The sequence below is a fragment of the Colletotrichum fioriniae genome, assembly GCF_027942845.1.
Source record: "Colletotrichum fioriniae strain IMI 355084 chromosome Unknown scaffold_2, whole genome shotgun sequence".
Classification (NCBI taxonomy): Eukaryota; Fungi; Ascomycota; class Sordariomycetes; order Glomerellales; family Glomerellaceae; genus Colletotrichum; species Colletotrichum fioriniae.
The window spans coordinates 2,838,917-2,853,345 of record NW_027076838.1 but is presented as its reverse complement, the minus strand read 5'-3'; the positions used below and the strand labels follow the sequence as shown (position 1 = coordinate 2,853,345).

Below are 14,429 nucleotides of genomic sequence, written 5' to 3'. Positions count from 1 at the left end.
ACCGCAAATCGAAGCCAGCCTGTAGAAATTCTTTTCACGGATACTCAGTTTGTAAATCTGTCTCGATCGCTAGTGAAAATCCCGCGTTCGCTCAAAAGTACAGATGGCATGTCGCAATCCCATCAAATGACAGGGGCTCAAGGCCTTGATTTGGCACTTGGCCTTGTGGTTCAGGCTCTTTTCTTGACACTGATCAACTTCGCACACGAGCACCTCAGCATTGACCTGAAATTTGCGGATACCATAGCGACTTATTCTCCGTCCCGCCGATCACTGCTCGCTTACTTCATTTTGACATTTCATTTCGCTGTCTCGCAGGGCTCCAACGCCTAGCTCGCGTCACGAAGTCGAGCAATCTGCTCACGAGACTCGTTCGATGAAGCGGGATCTTCAGCGCAGGGCTGAAGCTTCATAAAAAGCAAGCAAGCCCCAAAATATCAATCACTTCTCCCGAGGATATTCGCGAGTGTTTGCCTGTGATTTGCGCGTCGTATCCGAAGGCGATCACCGGACACGAATCGTGGGGAAAGACGCCCACCGGTTCAGAGGAGGCTCCAATGGAATGAACAAGTATGTCACTCACATGCGCGCTGAAATCGAATCGATACATCCGAAAACTTCCTACCTAGGATGTCATTGCATTCCGAGTTTGTGTCATTATGTCAACATGTTGTGGCCGCGCAATATTCAGAAAGGGTATCCCATCAACTGCTAGAGGGCGTTACCGGTCTTCCGATTAACTTCTACTTTATTTCGAAATTATTCATAAACAGATATGAGTGAAATAGGGTTGGATGGTCATACAATTTGTTTTTTTGACGCGATGTAGCGGTTGATGAGATATATATCTTTACTGCGCCAGTGCGTGTAGATTAGCAACAATAGTTCTATGAAATCTTTGTCTTATGGATTCCCCCGATGTTCCGGGTTCGAATTATATCATAGATGTGTGTTCCAAGACTCTGGAGTGCTCATCGATAGGGACCCCGAGAGAATACAAGCCCAGGGATAGAGGGGGGGGGCTGTACTAGGACTTTATCCTCATCTGATACCTATATGTCATCACTCCACTGTCTGGCCTACCGTAATGTCTTGCCGTAAATGAATCCCTTCCTAATATGTCACTCCTGGGCTCACACGATTCAAATGATAAAACACATAACCACTATTTATTTATTTTTCTTTCCAATTTTTCGGACGCAACGGAGAATTGACCTTGTAGTCCACCTACGAGTGAGGCTCTAGCCATGAGAGAGCAGTTTGAAAGAAACACGGATACGGCGCATATGCCCTTGAGATAGGTATGATTATAGTTGGAATCATCACAACTCAGATTGATACTGGTCGCTTTTGGCAGTCGTTGTTCCCGATGAGCTGCATCGGGATAGGAAACCAAGCGAAGCAGTAGGTTTCGGAATTGCCCCTGTTCTTCTCCAACACGCCACAAGTTGAATTCTGCCCTCTTCGCTTGTCAGCCTCGAGCGCGCCAGAAATAGAGAGTCTGCCCACGTAACGGCAGCTGCGGAAAGATGTCGTGCTAGTTACAGTTCAGCTTATCAATCAGATACAGGTCTGTGACAACTATCGCAATTGACGAAGATCGCATGATGATATCGGTTTCATTGTCCATTAGTCCTTCGTCGTTGTAGTCGGGCACCAATGCATTTACAAGTACTGAGCATGCGTATACTTTGTGATGTGATATGCAATCTGATACTGTGGACTGGAGTGGCGTTGGGTGTTCATTCAGCTCTTGGCATAAAATTTTCACGGCCTTGAAACCGCCATGGATCCATCTTGAATCGAAGGCGACGATCACCCGCTAGTTGTGAGCAGGCTATTGATATATCAGGGGTTGGAGTTCATCTCCAATCCCTCACGCGGTACGCCCGTCGTACGTGGGCCTTGGACAATAGCTTTGGGAGCATTTTTATCCACAACGTCCGAGATCGCCATCCCAATACTCCCCGTTTGTGGATTTGGTGGAGAAATTCTGGCTAGAACCCTCAACTTGGAGGGTCACGCGGCGTTCAAGATGTTTTGCAGGTGCATTTTGCCCGACAGCTTGGTTGCTGCGGCTCCCACCAGGACTTGATTGCTGTCAGTCCCGGGTCCGCAAAGCTGACTGACAGTCTTGGCGACGAATATAGCTTCGTCATATCATTTTTCTCCCGGACAATTGTGACAGCGAAAACGAGAATAAGCGCGTCCGAAGACCGCAGCGATCTATCTAGCTTTCCGACAACGTCTTTCACCTCATCGGCTATTGATAAGGCCGGGTCTCAAACTGTCAGCCTTTGGATTGCCGCGCAATCGCGGGCTCCCGCTCGTATATGTGTTTATGTTTCGATTTACCTTTCAAGGCTTACAACTGCTTTCAGATTTACGAGACAAGAGAGACAGTACTTCTCCACTAAGGAGGTGGCTGGTCAGTGCACCCCTGTTCTTCTGTGCGGCCAGCAAGCCATCAAGTGAGAACTTTATTATAGTATAAATGGAACAGGTTTGGAAGTCTTGCGTGTGCGTATTGACGTACTCCGCAAATCCCCGTGTTAGAGGAAGTGTTGGGTAAATTTCTGCTCGATTACGGGTTCCATGCAAGATTTATCCCGGATTTCCAGCCATTTGCCCAGGGCTCTACGAATTGCACAGCGACCCGTATGGCATCTGGCAGGGCCTTGCTGGATTGAGATCGCCGACGTTGTGGTTTCCATGCCGTATTCGTACCTTACATAACTCAACCGGCCGAGTCCGATGAAAGTGAGAAATATTGATCCGAATCCTAAATCGGCTTCATAGTCGATTCCATTACGGGGCTGAGCGGTGTCGCCGACGGACGCCAATATCGTGAAACCCCCCGAGGCTTCCATGTCGATAGAACAATAAGCGAGACAGTGGTGCCGTAAGCGCGCGGGCGCCCGCGGGTTATATCATTACAAGCGAAAATAATTGGATGACTGAACGGCCAAGGCATACGAATTGACATGAAAGTACGGGCATCTCCTACATTCTCCAATCTGGCAAGAGGCAGGTTGCGCAGCTGGGCTAGCACGGGCTAATTGTCTGTGCGATCACAGCAATTAAGAAGGGTTTCTTGGATTTCTGAATAAAGAAAGTAATTACAGTGTACTCTGAGTAAAGTAGCGGGTGAGCCGTCTTTACGAGAGAAAGCAATAGATCTGATTACGTTGAACTCATCATCGCCATAGCGATTAACCCTGTTCGCCACGAGCTCGCACTTCGTCGCGCGAGAAACAAGATCTCGCCCAGCCGCCTCCAATGATACCTTCTGACTCGCAACAACGCGGATAGCCGAGCGCTTGAAGGGAACTACGTTACCGACATCATGGCACATTGTGGAATTTCCCCATCGTGGGTACGAGGACATGACTCCAGCAAAGGTTACACAACCATCTATCAATGCTCTTGGAAATGACGTGACAATCCTTGCGAAGAAGTCTTCTCTGTCTTCTGTCTAGAAGAGCCGCCGGATGCGCTTATGGCACTTGTATGCGCCGCCCATAGAAGGGTGCCACCATGGCCCATATCAATCAAGTCAAAGGAAAATCGGCTTCAAAAAAAGTCCGTCGAGGCTGCTCACCGCCCTCCTACCCAGATGTAATAGTTACTAAGAGCTTGAAATTCTTCTGAGCATGTTTTTCTTATCTTGTTTCAAATCTCGGTTGAATGCTACCGAGCCAGCCTGAAATTCCTGAAAAATCCGCGTTGTCTCCTTTTTCTCATCGGGGACCACTTGGTGCTTCTATTAGAGTTTGGAGCAACGGTCAACTCCACTCATTAAACTTTATTCCTCACGTGCCTGCTGCTTCCTGTGCGCTGTCTGTTCTCTTGCGTGGGCTGCATATTTCGCATAGCCGTACGACCAATTTCTCCGTGGACATGGGGCGGCGTTGGTTTTTCGTCTTAGTGCCATCCGCAGCCCACGTTCCGTACGCTGCGATGAAGATCTCAAGGGTTTGTGAGAGATAGCTTCGAAATCGACAGGCTGTTGAGATCAAGCGAAATTCCGAAAGCGACGCCGAGCCATCCCTTATGAGCTTCTCTTTTGGCCTGTCATCGCCGAGAAGGTTCTCATGAGGCGATCTCTTAGGCTCTTCTACCCCTTGCCCCCCACGGCACGAAGGCATGGGTGCGCTGGCTTGCAGGCACAATGCCGATGTCTGTGGTCACTGTGGATAGGTGGTATGAGTTCGGGAGAGGGGGATAAATGGACGAATTAGGCTGCTCGGCCGAACGCCGAACGATCCGGATCCCTGGCTGTTTTGGACCCCAAGTGCGGCGTTCTCTACACTATTCTATACCTTGGCAGGGTCTGTTCGTCAACTTCATCTTGGCATGAGCAACCTCACTCGTCGACTGATTTTAGAGTTCTCACTCATCGGCAGAGGCTTAGCCAAACCAGGCATGGGATGAGCTGCCATATGGCATCTTGACAGATGAAGAGAGGCATGGTTCTCCTGGCCTTCCCGGACGCCATCCCGCAAGCTAAGAACGTTGCGCCCGTTGGGCTTGAGGGCTCCTCAGTGAGGCGTTACCCCGCGGACGTCGGACATGTAATACCGGACATTAGTCTACCAGCGTTTACCGCTCGCTTGTACAAGTAACGGAGCCAAGCCAAGAGTGAATATCTCACGATGGCTTGTAGGCCGCCGTAGTCTTTCTTTTTGACTTGTCTTTTGGCGGAGGAACAACTTGGGTTCAACGGGCAAGGTCGGCAGGCACGACGGTCATGATAATCTCATAATCATCCCAATAACCGGTAACTATCCGCAATCATGTACACACGAACACACACTCTCTCACCGCTCCCGACGGTTCTTCGACATGGACTCAAAGCCGTCGTTACGCTCTCGTTTTTCTCTCTCGTCACTTCCTTCACACTCCTGGTATACCTGATTGGCAGACTCGCATGTTGGTATCGGAGGACGAGCCCGAAGAAGGAACAACAAATACCAGCCACCACCACACAGGTTCCCGTCATCGCTGGTCTGCCCCACGAACTCGAAGCCCAGTATAACGCAAATGGACAGTCGAAGCGATCGAGAGTCCCGAATCAGTTCCTCATTCTTCTCCTCAACGTCCTCTTTGCCGATGCCATCCAGGCCTGCGCCTTCTTTCTTGACGTTGTCTGGTTGGTGGAGGATAAGATCACCGACGACTCAGCTGCATGCTGGGCTCAGGGGTGGTTCATCTCCACAGGCGACCTGGCATCTACTGCTTTTGTGGCATTCATCGCAGTACACACCTATCTCACCCTTGTTAGAGGTCTCAAGATCTCGTGCAAGGCCTTCTACAGCACTATCTTTCTTTTGTGGTTCTTTGTTTTGTTCATGTCTGTACTTGGGGTGATCATCACCAATAACGGCGCAGGTAAAGGTGGTTTCTATGTCCGCGACATCACCTGGGTAAGTCCTTCTCCTCGGCTTGAAGTTGTCGTATATCACATGCTTACTTCAACATGAATAGTGTTGGATCAACTCCGAATATGAGGCTATGCGGATGTACTTACACTATGCCTGGATGCTGACACTGATCATCACGGGAACCGTATCGTATATCTTGGTCTTCGTCCACGTTCACCGGGCAGACAAGGCATTCCGAAGCGCCAGAAAGGCAGCTGCTGCGGCGGAAGAGGCCTCATGCGACGGCGTACTCAGTCCAACGACCTTACCGAACGTCATGTCGCAGCACAACCAAAAGACAGAGGTCCACAAGCGGATACTCTTCCTCTTCTACCCCATCGTCTTCCTCCTATGCACAGCGCCGCTGGCTCTGGGACGTATCCTCAGCAGCGGGGGTATCAAGCTCTCGGCAGAGTACCTCATCTTCGCCGGCTGCATGATCACTTCCAACGGATGGATCGACGTCCTCATCTTCTCCAGCACGCGAAGTGGCATCCTCTTTGATGCGCCCGTCGACGAGCAGAACCTCGGCCTGGACACGTTTAACTTCACGCCCCTAGGTCAACAGTATGGACACAGGGTCTGGATCGAGGGCGGCGCAGCGAAAGACGACTCGCATAACCGAAAGCCAAGCGTGTTTCGCAGACCCTCGCGCCGCGCGAGGCTTGGCTCAGAGGCCAGCCACGACCGTAGCGAGAGCCAGACGTCGTTGCACGACCGGGACGTGGCTGGTCTCAAGGGCATTCAGATGGAGACTGTCACTCGGATCTTTGTCGAGGAGGTGGACCCTGCGAAGAATAAAAAGTACGCTAATCGGACGCTGAACTCGATGCCATCCGATGAGAGCGTTGGTGAGCGCGTGCAGCAGAGCATAGACTCCTACAGATGAAGTGCTCGAGTTGTTCGTCGTGCTCAATCTGTTGAGTTTTGATTCCGAGAGCGTGGTCGCTGGTGAGGTTGATGCTTCTTGGATCGGCGTGACTCACTGGCTGCCGCCTTGTGGCGTCGTGGCGCTGAGCCTGCGCTGAGCCTGCGCTGAATATCAGAAAAGCTGCGATCTATCCGTCGACATCTTCGCCGACCTCGACTCTGGATTTCTTCCAGACCATTCATATACAACAGAAACATCGTCAAGTGAGTTGAAGATGGCTCCTACCATTCAAACACAACGCAGAGGCCAGGCTCCCGGGACAGCAACTCCTTCCAGACAGATCAGGGCCCATTTCGATGACGATACCATCACGGTCTACCAAGCCTACAACGCTGCCATTGCGGAGGCAGCTGTCGCTGCTCAAAAACTCGACGCATCCCCAAACTTCAAACTTACCCGCATGACCTGGATCAAACCAAGCTGGGCGTGGATGCTGTACCGCGCAGGCTATTCATACAAAGATCGCGGCCAGGAGCGCATCTTGGCGATCAAAATGACCCACGCCGGTTTCGTCGACCTTCTTCGACAAAGCGCTTTAACCCACGGCAGCGATTTGGATAAGGGCGACGGGCGGGTGCGCGTCCAATGGGACCCAGAACGTGATGTGCGGTTGGAGAAGCTTCCGTATCGGAGTATTCAGATTGGGATCCCTGCTAGTATCTGCGGTGTTTGGGTTGCTGAAGGAATTGTTGGAATTGAGGATGTGACGGCCATGGCGCGGCAGTTGAAAAGAGTCTTGGACGAGCGGCCTGATGTCGGTGATGATGAGCTGGTGGCCCTAGGCCTGGTTCCGACTGAGAAGGTATTCCCAGTTCCCGAAGACATTGGAGATATCTTGGGAATGGATTTCCGCAATGAAAGTAACTAGCTATAAATGGCAACGTTAAGAATGGGATTTTCCTTGAGCAGCTCAAAGGCGACCGAACATTTGGCTGGAGATAACGAGAAAGGCGCAGGTGGGTAGGAATGTTTCTATGGCACTTTTGCGAATTTTGGCCGAAGGATATTCTGGTGTTAATGAGACTCAAGCTCAAATGCCACTAATTTCGTTAAAATTCAGGTCTAATCAGCAGCAGAGAGGAGCCGTAGGACATGAACAAATTCTGTTATCTTCTCGGAGATCCGCCGAACCTCAGCCGTGTTCAGCTCCGGACTTGTCCCCGAAGAGTGGGGCCGGCTCACCGGATTTTAGCAACTTAACCGCATGCCGCTTATCTCCAGGTCACCAGGGTTCCTGGTGTTGTCACTTACCAATTTTGTCTGTGATCCTCCCCTGGGCCCTTTGCCGCAGCCAAAGTTGAATGAGTCACAGAGGCCCTCTGCCGTGCTACCTGAACGCATGCAAGTATGCGTTCAATGTTAATTGCACTCGTCGACTGAAGCGCATTCTTTGGGTAGTAAAAGTACTGAGAGAATGACGCATGCATCTCGGCTTCACTTCGAATCAGAGCTTTCACAAGCCATATCCCAGAATGGCAACCTAGGCGCGGAGTATCGGCAGAAGTTCCCAAAACTCTGGCTGAAGTGACAGTGAGGGGTTGTTGAACTCAATCGAGAGGATCTAGGAAGATTCCCTAGATGCAGACGAGAATCAGTGACACTTCGCACATCCAAGACCCTGCTTCACACCGCCTGTCAAGGCGGCTCCCGTCATATAGTTTCTTTTTCTCGTTGGTCCCTCCTTATTAAGATGCGAGATATGCGTGAGATTTTCGGCCAGCTGCCCTGTGCTGCGACACAAGCAACACACGTTCTCGGCTCGTCGATCAGCTTGGACCGCAACATGTGGGGCGCGTCAGCAAGCTGCAGTTGAGTGGATCGTGTCGAGTTGTTAGTCTGGACTGCAAAGAATTCTGGAAGTTGTCTGTTCGTTCGGAGTTTGTTCATGAAACAGAGAACTCTTCAGGTGTTTCGGTCCAAGCAATAAATCTAGTCGTCATCTCCTGCGAATAATGTTCAGTCAGATGTAAAAAGAGATATCTGCATCACATATTGTAACATGGGGCGGCAATGACGCCAGAGAAGTATTTGCTGGTCGCTACTATTGTAGTGAGACAACATCAAAACTAGGGAAATAACGGTTATAACAGAGAGAAGAAGACAGATCCTAACGGCCAATGGCCGAGTTGGAGAGTCAATCGAGTCATGGGAAACGCCATCCCTCCTAACTCCGCGTCGTGCTTCAAACATCGGCACAAACAGCATGCTGTGTAATACTGGGAGCGGGATCCGCCACCACGCTAGAGACGCCCCGGCGAAAGTCGAAAGAAAACCCGGCCCCACCCCCAGAGGAATTTGGATTCCGTCTTTGGTGAAAAAAAGAGAGCTTGGCCTTTTGGGGATTAATAATGGGCGCTTGTATGAGTTGCCGGCACAAAAGCACATGCAAGCCCCCGTTGGCTTGAAAATTGATGTTGAGCCTGTATGTCATCATGGCAAACTATGCGTGGGGTCTCCTCACCCCCCGAGATAAGGGTGCCATCGACTCTTTCACTCTCGGCGTTGGTCATAAATGTTTCCCACGGAGCAGATGAAATTTGATCTACTCCACAGAGTTGATACAACCCTCTTTGGGTGAGCCCTGCATGCCCTATTCTGATTCAAACCCCTTGCTGCGAATGCTGGCGGACCGTCGCGGATTACAAATTTTCCTCCGTGGAGTGCATGTTGAGGACGCTAATCGCAACGTTGCCGGCCGGTGGGCTACATCATGCGGAGTCTACCTTAGCCTTCAAAGACTTGACATAATAGACAGGGTGCACTCGATACGTTTATTTGTATGCTAGCTGGTACACCTCAAAGCCTCTTGAGCTTGACGTCCAAGCCTTCTGCCATTGCTGCTGTTGATATATTGCATTCTTCATCTCTTCCAGATTTCTTAAACCACCACATTGACGTACCTGATCGAGTCGCGGCGCCGTTAACTTGACCAATAGACTTTTGTACTCACAGAGATACCCCTGTCTGTCTCGTTTCCTATTTCGACAACAACAACAACAACAACAGTATGGCGGCGGCCACGAGACCAGAGGAAGACGGCCGCTGGGGAGAGAATGCGGCAGGCGAAATCTCAGTAAACGCCGCGCTGGAGGAGTATCACGATCTTGAGAAGGAGTTGAGCACGATTCAACACCGCCACTCTACTGCATATCAACGGAAGCCTTCAGAACACCATGGCGATGTCGGAGGAGAGAGCGACTCGACAATCGCACCCAGTCTATCAGGCAATGACACTTTCGACCTGCCCGACTTTCTCAGGAGGGGGATCATGGACATGCGCACACCTAGCGGCGGACCGGCAAAGAGACTAGGTGTTTCTTTCAAGAATTTGACAGTAAAGGGCATCGAGTCATCGACGAAGCAGGTCACGACGTTTCCCCGGGATCTGGTCAACACTTTCGGACCGGACTTTTACCACTTCATTACTGGCATCTTCCCCAAGCTGAAGATTCACAAAGAGCCAACTGTCGACCTCATTAGAAATATGACAGGAACGGTGCGGCACGGGGAGATTATGCTGGTTCTCGGGCGACCGGGTTCCGGGTGTTCGACTTTTCTCAAAGCTATCGCTAACCACAGGGACGAATACGCCAAGGTTGATGGGGAGGTACATTATGGCGTTATTCCGGCCGAAGATCAACTGCAGCGATACCGAGGCGAGGTCGTCTACTGCGAAGAGGACGATCGGCATTTCCCCTCCCTTACAGTCTGGCAGACTCTATGGTTCGCCTTGAAGACAAAGACTCGGAAAAGAGAGCAATGGACGATCCCGCTGATTCTCGATTCGCTTCTTCAAATGTTTGGAATTGATCACACCAAGAACACGTTGGTCGGCGACGAACACATTCGAGGTGTGTAGTTCAAATCTTTACAGCCTGGAGCCAGCCTCATTAACTCTTTTCAGGTGTTTCTGGAGGAGAGCGAAAACGTGTGAGTCTGGCTGAGACGCTAGCCACACGAGCATCTGTCGTTTGCTGGGACAACTCTACCCGAGGACTCGATGCCAGCACAGCTCTCAGTTTTGCCAAGTCACTTCGCGTCTACACCGATGTTAGCGGACGGACGACCCTCGTAACACTCTACCAAGCTGGGGAGTCAATCTACGAGTTGATGGACAAGGTTCTTGTCATAGATGACGGACGCATGCTGTTCCAGGGACCCGGTGATGAGGCGAAGAAGTACTTCGAGGACTTGGGATACCTATGCCCTCCTAGACAGTGAGTGATAGTGAAACTATTCTGGGGAAGTCGGCAAGCTAACAAAACTGCCCTTCAGAACTACCGCCGACTTTCTCACTTCCATCGCCGATAAGAATGCCCGCCACTTCCAGCCCGGGCGAGAAGAGACAACTCCCAAAACATCTGAGGAGCTTGAACGGGCGTTCTTGGAGAGCGAACACTACCAACGCATCCTCCAAGATGTCGAGGATTACGAACGAGGTAGCAGATCAGCGAACAACGACAAGCATCGCATGTTCGCAGCTACCGTCAAGGATGCCAAGAGCAAGACCGTTATCGGTGACTCCATCTACACCGTCTCGTTTTTCAAGCAAGTGGCTGCCTGTACCAAGCGCCAGGCATGGCTTCTGTGGGGTGACCGGGGCTCATTCTACACCAAGCTCGCCATCATCATCGCCAACAGTCTCATCGTTTCATCCCTTTTCTACGGCTCCGGACAGGACACATCTTCAGTCTTCGCGAGAGGCGGTGTGGCTTTCTTCTCCATTGCCTTTATCGGATGGCTTCAGTTTGCAGAACTCGTCCCTGCGATTGATGGTAGAACAACGATCGAGAGGCAGCGAGTGTTTGCCTTTTACAGGCCGTCTGCTGTGGTCATTGCGAGAATGCTGTTGGACTTCCCGCTGATCCTCATCATGACGCTCTTGTTTTCCATACCAGTCTACTTCTTGGCGCAATTCGACGTGGACGCCTCCAAGTTCTGGATCTACACACTCATCGTGTACACAGCTACCTTTTGCCTAACGACCATGTACCGGATGTTCGCGTCACTGTCATCCACTGTTGACGATTCTATCCGGTTTGTTGGAGTCGGTAGGTCTTCTCCTTCGGCTCATTAACCGTCTTGAAGATAGTTCTAACTGTTATTCTCAGTCCTCAACATCATGTTCATCATGACGGGATACGTAATCCCCAAACCAAATTTGCTCAGCGACGCAATCTGGTTCGGCTGGATCTACTACATCAACCCCGTAGCCTACGGATTCGAAGCCCTTCAAGCCAACGAGTTCTTTGGACGAGAAATGCAATGTAGCGAGTCTCAGCTTGTGCCGCGAGGACCCGGGTCCGATCCCAATTATCAAGGCTGCAGTCTTCCTGGCTCAACCATGAGTAGTACCGTCGTCAGCGGTCATGATTATCTGCAGGCTTCGTTTCAATAGTAAGATTCGCGTGCCATTCTCTCCCCAATAAGTTCACACTGACATAATGTAGCTCGAGAGCGAACCTATGGCGCAACTTTGGCATTATGATCGCTTTCACCGTCTTCTTCCTCGCCATGACTGTCCTGGCTGTCGACACTATTCGCTTCAAGGGATCTAGTGCCCAGTCCCTGATCTTCGCGAAACCTCGGGATAGGAAGACCGTGGACAACGAGAAGAACGGCCCTACAGAAGAGACTGAAGAGGCATTTGAGCCCATCGGCGACGGCCAAAGTGTTTTCACATTCAAGAACATCAACTACACGGTACCTTACGGCAGCGGTGAACGACAACTCTTGAACGGCGTCTGCGGATACGCCAAGCCTGGGAAGATGATCGCGCTGATGGGCAGCTCGGGCGCCGGCAAGACGACTCTTCTCAACACTATCGCCCAGAGACAAAGGATTGGTGTCGTTATGGGAGATATGCTTGTGAATGGAGCTAGTTTGGGGCCCGAGTTCCAGAGAGGTACTGGTTTCTGTGAACAGAGAGATATCCACGAAGGGACCGCCACGATCAGAGAGGCATTGGAGTTCTCTGCGCTACTTCGACAAGAACGCGCGATTCCTCGTGAGGAGAAGATTGCATACGTGGATCGAATCATTCACCTCCTGGAGCTGGGCGATTTGCAGCATGCCATCATATCTTCCTTGACAGTGGAGCAGAGGAAGAGAGTCACGATTGGGGTTGAACTGGGTAAGCATTCCATCTGAAAAAGTCCTCCGTCCACAAATTTCAACTGACATACGTTTAGCTGCTAAACCTAGTCTGCTTCTCTTCCTTGATGAGCCCACGAGTGGTCTCGACAGCCAATCTGCATTCTCCATCGTCCGATTCCTCCGAAAGCTATGCAACGCCGGCCAAGCCATCATCTGCACAATCCACCAGCCCTCCTCCGACCTCATCGAGCAATTCGACATGATCTTGGCCCTCAACCGAGGCGGAAACACATTCTACTTCGGACCAGTCGGCACCAACGGGTCCGTCGTCATCGACTATTTCACACAGCGGGGCTTCCATTGCCCCCCGAGCCGCAACGTTGCCGAGTTCATCCTCGAGACGGCATCGCAACCGTCAGTCCAGGACGGCAAGCGCATCGACTGGAACGAGGAGTGGCGCAACTCGGAGGAGCACAAAGCAATTGTAGCGGAAATTGATCAAATTACTGCCGAGAGACGAGCTCCGCCAGAGAGATCGACGGCGCAGACGGAGTTTGCGGCCTCGACTGCTTACCAGTGCCTCCTTCTCACGAAGAGGATGTTTGTTCAGCATTGGAGAGAGCCCCAGTACATGTATAGCAGAGTGTTTGTGCATACGATCATGGGTATCTTCAACGGATTCGTAAGTTTAGCAACTGGCTCTGTCCTGAATCATGACTGGAGCTAACTTTCTCGTAGACATTTTGGATGCTCGGGAACGACATCGCAGGCATGCAGAATCGCATGTTCAGCGCCATTATTCTCATCTTCTTCGTACCTCCCACCGTTGTCAACAGCGTCGTGATCAAGTTCTTCCAGAACCGAGATCTGTGGGAAGACCGCGAACTGCCTAGTCGCACGTATGGATGGGTCGCATTTTGCACAGCTAACGTCGTGTGCGAGATCCCTATGGCCATTGTCTCTGCCACAATCTACTGGCTGTTGTGGTACTTCCCCGTTGGCTTCCCCGCTACTTCATCTGTCTCTGGCTACACCTACCTTATGGTTCTTGTCTGGTCTCTATTCCAATCCAGCTGGGGCCAGTGGATTTCCGCCTTCGGGCCATCGTACTCCACGGTGTCAAACGTAAGCAACCGAACCAAATTCGTTCAGAGAGTTCTCTTCTAACTTTGACATCGATAGATCCTACCCTTTTTCTTCGTCATGATCGCCATCTTCAACGGCATCCTGGTGCCTTATGCGTCAATGCCATCGTTTTGGAAATACTGGATGTACTACATCAACCCAACAACCTGGTTCAGCCGAGGCGTCCTCTCAGCCGTCCTTCCGCCGGCAGTCGTGCAGTGCAGCTCTGCAGAGCTCGCCAGGTTCAATCCGCCTCCAGGCTCAACGTGTGGCCAATACGCTGATCGGTTCGTTAATGAGGTCGCGATGACGGGCTACCTAGAGGACCTTAACGCAACGTCCAATTGCGGCTACTGTCCGTACAACAACGGCGGCGAGTACATGCAGACGCTCAACGTCCACAACAGCGATAAGTGGCCTGCTTTTGGCATCTTGATTGCCTTTGCCATTGCTAATTGGGCTCTGGTGTACTTCTTTGTTTACACTGTTAGAATCCGGGGGTGGTCTTTTGGGATAGCGACGGTGACGAAGTGGTGCTCAAAGATTCTGAGCAAGGTCTTTGGGCGTGGCAAGCAGAGTAGCACCGAGAGTACCAAGGCGTGAACTGGATGGATAGACATAGAGTAGGTAGACTCAATTGAACATCGCGACTGCGTAAACCATGTGTGTAACAGTAAGACCCAATCCTTCGCCGCTTGGGGTACCCATTTTCTTCGCACAATATGCCCCAATCGAGACTTGCTTGTCTGGCATCCAGCACAGCCAGAGCAACACATACTCCACATAGGCTTGCCGCAGAATGGCTCGAGGATTGTTCCCCGAAAGCGACAAACGAATGAAAATTTTGGATGTTC

General features: G+C 51.2%; 3 protein-coding genes across 3 annotated transcripts; all 3 read left to right on the top strand.

The window, feature by feature from the left end:
* Positions 1 to 4,796: 4,796 nt before the first annotated feature.
* N0V96_002583 (uncharacterized protein) lies at positions 4,797 to 6,312 on the top strand (the record flags this gene model as incomplete). Its single annotated transcript, XM_053187378.1, has 2 exons — positions 4,797 to 5,426; positions 5,488 to 6,312. The coding sequence occupies 2 exons, from the start codon at positions 4,797 to 4,799 to the stop codon at positions 6,310 to 6,312; spliced, it is 1,455 nt and encodes a 484-aa protein (XP_053054882.1).
* Positions 6,313 to 6,568: 256 nt separating this feature from the next.
* On the top strand, positions 6,569 to 7,222 carry N0V96_002582 (uncharacterized protein; the record flags this gene model as incomplete). The annotated part of the gene is made up of 1 exon (XM_053187379.1): positions 6,569 to 7,222. The coding sequence occupies one exon, from the start codon at positions 6,569 to 6,571 to the stop codon at positions 7,220 to 7,222; it is 654 nt and encodes a 217-aa protein (XP_053054883.1).
* Positions 7,223 to 9,361: 2,139 nt separating this feature from the next.
* On the top strand, positions 9,362 to 14,178 carry SNQ2_1 (ATP-binding cassette transporter snq2; the record flags this gene model as incomplete). The annotated part of the gene is made up of 8 exons (XM_065756563.1): positions 9,362 to 10,205; positions 10,259 to 10,571; positions 10,630 to 11,405; positions 11,466 to 11,751; positions 11,805 to 12,487; positions 12,546 to 13,132; positions 13,189 to 13,575; positions 13,633 to 14,178. The coding sequence occupies 8 exons, from the start codon at positions 9,362 to 9,364 to the stop codon at positions 14,176 to 14,178; spliced, it is 4,422 nt and encodes a 1,473-aa protein (XP_065614932.1).
* Positions 14,179 to 14,429: the final 251 nt, after the last annotated feature.